Raw genomic sequence first — 6105 nt, 5'->3', positions numbered from 1 at the left:
TGCTCCCCAACGATCCCTTCCTTAGAGGGGATGACTGCCTCAGAGGTCAGGGAATGGTACCTGACTGCCAGATGGCAGTCAGGACTGTATGCAGGCCCCGAGCCATAGGTTCACCCCCAGCCTTTAGAATTTCAGCAGGGATATCACATACGTCTGCAGCTTTCCCACTCTTCAGCTTGGAAATCACCATCCTAACCTCTGTTAGGGTAAGAGGTTCCTTACTGATGTGTGGGTCCAGCACAGGCACTGTGCTTGCTTGCATCCAAGCTAACTGTTGGAAGGTCTACCTGGTATAATTGCTCAAAAACTCAGCCCAATGTTCATGAACCCCAACATGATCTGAGATGATCTGTCCATCCGTTGATCGGACTGCAGTCATCTGTGAGGAGGGCTTAGAGTTCAGCTTTATCAGGGCTTGGTAGGCAGGGTGAAGGTCGTTTACCAAGAAATGGCCTTCAACCTCCTCAGCAAGATTCCTGATGAACTGTTCTTTGTCCCTTCTCAGCAGTGTCCGAGCCCTATGCGACGCAAAACTTGATTACTGTTCAGCCGAGCCATGCGACACGCTTCAGTGGCCTCTAATGTCTCCGTGGAGATGGAATTCTGCCTTGCCCTCGGGCGTACGCCAATGCACTCCTGAGCTGCTTTGAGTTTTACGCGGTTGAAGAGCTCCCACAGAGCATCAGGTTGTCAAGTTCTGTGAATCGGTCAGAGACTGCCATGGTGAACCCACGGGCACACTCCTCCTCCCTTAGTTTGTCCAGGTGAAACACTTTAGAGTGGCCAATGGAGGGACGGGGAGTTTTGAAGTGGACCTGCAGGGTAGCCACAACCAGCCTAAGGTCAGTGCCACAGAACTCGGCACTCCGATAAACCCTGCAGTTCTGGAGGATCCTCCATTACATGCTAACAAGAATGTGGTTGATCTCCTTGGCGCTGGTACCAGGTGCCAGCGATCCTCATTTTCTGGGACCTAGCAAAATCCCGAAGAAGGAGGCTATTCTTGCTGCTGGGATCAGCTCCCGAACCATGGGGGCCGACAGACATCTCATAGCCAGCTTGGTCACAGCTGGATACTGCATTGAATTTGCCCAGAACAATGCAAATATCTCGCCGGGGGCAATTGTCTGCCACAGATGTGAGCTTGGCGTAGAACACCTCTTTCACATCAAGTTTACATAAATAAGAGACATGAAGCCAAAAGCATGCTTCAGTCTCAATGCCATGATACACTCATCAACCAGTGTCACCTCAACTACCGAGGGCTGAAGTCAGCTGGAGATGGCTATGGCTACACCCTGGAGATGGTGACCATTGCTGTGGCCCGACCAGTAGTAGGTGTACCCACCCACACTGATTGTGCGGCTACCAGGTCTTCTCACCTCTGAGAGGGCAGCCACCTCAACTCCTAGTCACTTCAATTCCCGAGATAGCAGAGGTAACCGCTTATCCTGCCACAAGGACCGGATGTTCCAAGCACCTAGCTGGAAAGCACACCTGAGGTTAAGCCTCGGGTGGTCACTCCGGTGCCCCAAATAATGTATTAAAAACTATATAAAAAATATACTCATTAATTGGGAATTAAGCATGCTTAGTAGTTCTGTACACTTGCAATGATGCAGGTCACTTTTTACACTTTTTTCACTTTTTACCTGCACCATGAACTTTCACACAACCACACAATCATTACTACAGTATCCCTGAACAATGAAATACCCCTTTATACATGTTTCAAAATACAATCAAAGCCTTACATTTTCTAAAACAAACACAAAAAGTATGTTTTATACATTATACCTCTTTATACTTCTATTAACACTAACCTTTTATATGTTTATCACTGGATGTAATGAAGAAATTGTGTTGCTTGACTGCTTTTGGACATTCAACCTGTGGCTTAACTTCTACACGTTGAGGTATAACAGTTGGCTCATGCTCTTGAATTTCAACTGTTTCTTCTATTTAAAAAAAAGTTACAAGATTACTACATATAAATAAGATTAACTATTTTAATCAGCCTCATTTAATATGAGTAAACCCATTTTTACGTAAAGAAAAAATAAGACCGATTTAAAAATTCCTTATAGAGTTAGAGCGGATATCATTGGGTACTATCTTCTTCAACATCAAATAATCCATATTTCACTTACTTTTTCTGAAGTTCAAAATTCTAACCATGGGATTGAAGTGCTCGTTACAATGGAAAAGTCCAATTTCAAATCAAAACAAATTTTCCGATGGTGGACAGTACTAACCGTTAAAGAGTGAATCCAAACTGAAATATTATTATCATTAGTTATACTTTTATTTTTTAACACATATATAGACCCTACATAAGCTACATAAATGTATTAATTGAGCTAGCTAGCATATGTTATACATTACATGAACGAGAGAACTACCAAATCACTGTTAGAGCCCAATTGTGTTATTTTTTTGGAGGCAAAAGGCCATAAGTACCAACAGGTGAACTATGTATATACACCTGTATGGACTATTGCTTGTTGCAATATTGCATATGGTATTTGATAATGACATTGTACATATATATACGAGTTTGTGAATGTCCAAAGAACACTTTTATACCAATATTAGGAAAAATGAAAATCACAATGATTTTTGAAGAAATATGAAGAGATTTTTCATAAAAAATTTGAGTTTTGTGTACATTAATACATGAAATATACTTTCTGTCACGACTCTCTGGTAATATGCTGTAGCTTATGCAGGGGTCTATACGTGTTCTGAGTAAGAAAGACTATTATTAAAAAATAAAAGAATAAATAATGATAATATTTCAGTTTGGATTTGCTCTAACAGTTGGTATTGTCCACAGTTGACAAATTTGTTTGATTTGAAATTGATCATTTCTGTTGTAAAGAGCACTTTAATATGAAGGCCACCTCAGGAGTGGAATTTTGAATTATCAATTATTTTATGTTGAAAATGATAGTACACAATGATACCCGCTCTAAAATAAAAACTATATGGAACTTTGAAACCAGTCTCATGCATGCTTCATAAAGAGTTTGTGCAGCAACTGCACCCTTTTCAAAAAATATGTAGAATAATGATCCCATCCAGGTGTCTGATTATTTTAGTCACTTATTTGCAAAAAATGCGCTCAAATGACTGAACTCAACATTTTACTGGTTTACCATGCCCAACATATATCTTTTCATAAATATCAGTATGGGAAATTATTATTATCTGGGGTAATTAATAATCTAACTTTATGTAAAAATGGGTTTAGTCATATTAAATGGTGATGATTAAAATATGTGCAAGTGTTTAAGTACATATCAACCTTCTCAAAAATTAAAACCACCTAGTGACCAGGTCCCCACTCCCCCAACTTTTTGGAGTGTGGGAAAAATTCAACAGGTTTGGAAATTCTCGCTGCAAATTCATTTTACACATATTTCTATAATTCTCAAATTTGAACCGGTATGTTGTATTCATGCTAGGATTATACTCATATAATAATCTCATACTGATATTTCCATCCACAGTTCTTCATTTCTTCATAATCTGATCCCCCCCCCCAAAAAAAAAGGTATATTCTGGTTTAGATTTGTTGTATTTATGATTTAATGCATTTATAAAGGGTTTCAGATAGGAATCTCTATTTTTATATCCAAAAAAGAAATACAGACAGAAAGGAAAGAAAGAAAAGAAAAGAAAGAAAAAGAAAAGACCGAAAAAGAAAGAAAGAAAAAAAAAGATTGACTTAGTAATAATCTCATCTCAAAATACACTAAATGAGGGCTTTTTATTATGTACATAACATTATTAAATTAGTGAAGAAATAATAGAAATAATGAACTTGGGCGAGTATTCAAATTTCCAATGGCGTGTTTTAAGTGCTATATTTACATAAGCTGCTGTACCTTCCATTGGTTGTAAATTTCATGTGCCTCCATAGCATATGCTTTCTTTCACGAGTGGCTTGGAGTGAGCAGGCCACCTTGTCAGCTAATTTTAGAAAGAAAGAAAGAAAGAAAGAAAGAAAGAAAGAAAGAAAGAAAGAAAGAAGAAAAAAAGAAAAGAAAAAAAGTAAGAGTAAAAGATAGATTATGTAACTGACCCCAATATAGTTCACAATGGCACAGTCCATAAAAAAGTTAATGGAAATTCAAACATCGGCTGACCAGGTGGCCTTCACACAGAACTGATCAAACTGAAGAATATTTCTGAAGTAATTCAGGGAAAAAAATATGCCATGTGGATGGTCTAGCAGACCATTAAAATATAAATAAACAATAATCTTACACTTTTTTGGGGTACATGCTCCTCCCCCCATGGGAAGGCCCCGCTAAAATTATACAAGACGAAGCCCAATTATACACTCAATGACATGCAAAAAAAAAAAACTGGTGATTTAAAACTGTTATCTTTTTTATGATCAAATGAATGTAGCAAGATAGGCTTTGGGTAGGGTGCTCCCCTTAAACTCCTGATTGTTGGTCACTAAACATAATAAATACAATCTTCTGGACTTCTTCTCATCTTCCCAGACAGACCAGAACTCATTTTCTAACGAAATTTTTCCAGATTTTGCTGATATTAGTAATACTATCTACTGAAGTATGATGGGTGACATCTAAAAGACATCAAGAGATCTGCAACTGTGTTTATATTTACTTAAAACCAAAAGTGGTGTTGAGGCATTCAAAACAACACTCATGGGAAACAGCAGTTGGATTTTAGTAATCACCCTAGAACTATGGCATGGAAAGAAAGAAGAAGAAAAAGAAAAAAAACAAAAAAAAAAACAAGGAGAGGGTTGAGGACAGAGTATAAATTTACAAGACTTGTGGAAGAGGAAACACTAAGATGAGATTTGTAATTCCTCTCAGTCCCTTTGCTTAACCAGTGCCTGGAATTTGGCAACAATTATTATATATTTGCACTGGAATCACGACTGTGTCTATGTATCATTTTTCAAGGTCACTTAGAGATAAATCTGTATGACAACTATCTTAACAGAGATTACACGTCTGGAAGCACTTCCAGAATATTTAAATCAATCTGCATCCACAGCCACATATATTGCAAAGATGCTGGGCTTGTACATAAAATGGTACCTTACAATATAATATATTCCACCAGTAAATAATAATAAAATTGGGTAGGCCGTTAAAATATTAAAAAAAAAATTTGAACCCATTGCCTAGGATGCACTTGGCCTTTAATCAGGGGAGTATGCATGTTCACCTAGGCTTGTCTCCTGGGCCTATTTCTAACTTGACTGGTGCGTTGCACTTACCATGCCACACCAGCAAAGTGATACGATTTTTTTTTTGTATCACTTGTATTCAAAATATGCTTTTAATGTTTTTGCATATCAAGAGATGCATGCTGTTAATTCTAGTTAATAGAATGATATATAACTTATATAATAAAGAGCCCTGTTGTACTCTGTATAAAAGATGGAATGTAGTTTTACGGAGGGATAAAAACACGATTTTCTTTCATTTTTGCAAATCTAATTCTTACAAACTAAGAGACTGTAAGCAGCTATATACAAGGCTGGTCATTTAAACTAGAGTGAAGGTTACTTACAGGTTTACAGCAGCACTAAGAGAGAGCAATTTTTTTTGGTGGGTGACATCTTCCAGAAATAGCAAGCGAAAAATTCATTTGCTATATGTCGCACCTTTTATACAATAAAATAGCCCATCAGAGCATTACATGTCCTATTTTTCCTCAAGCAATGGGCCAGGGAATGTGACGTGAAGGGATGAGTGAAGGTACCTTATGAAGAATTCCATAGTTGCAACTAAGTCAGCCTTACTGGAAAATACATGTCATCCAGAGCTATGACCATGATGAGCCATGATGTAAGCTATACATCATGTGGAGGCAAAGGGTTATGGAAGTCAAGTTGATACAAAAAACTGAAAGGCCTTGGTGCTCTTCATTGCAATATGTGTTGATGTGATAAAAAGAAAATTTACTGAAATAACTTCATATTCTAGAACTGAACCAGCCCAATTTTGGAATTTTCTTTTTATTTTTATGAATAAGAATTTGTTGGAGAAACTGCAAGAGTATCCATCTTGCAATTTACTTTTTCAATATTCTATTACAAAACATCAATAC

The 6105-nt window shown here is 37.5% G+C and overlaps 1 protein-coding gene across 1 annotated transcript in view; it reads right to left on the bottom strand.

The window, feature by feature from the left end:
• Window positions 1–1689: 1689 nt before the first annotated feature.
• Window positions 1690–6105, bottom strand: part of LOC119589608 — an 18489-nt gene continuing 14073 nt past the window's right edge. Inside the window, exons 7-8 of the mRNA XM_037938205.1 lie at window positions 1824–1958; window positions 1690–1700 (exon numbers count right to left, since the gene is read on the bottom strand). Coding sequence (XP_037794133.1) covers window positions 1690–1700; window positions 1824–1958 — 146 coding nt within the window. The remainder of the gene's footprint in view (window positions 1701–1823; window positions 1959–6105) is intronic.

This window comes from Penaeus monodon, chromosome 26 (assembly GCF_015228065.2).
Source record: "Penaeus monodon isolate SGIC_2016 chromosome 26, NSTDA_Pmon_1, whole genome shotgun sequence".
Classification (NCBI taxonomy): domain Eukaryota; kingdom Metazoa; phylum Arthropoda; class Malacostraca; order Decapoda; family Penaeidae; genus Penaeus; species Penaeus monodon.
This window is presented reverse-complemented; position numbering and strand designations above follow the sequence as displayed.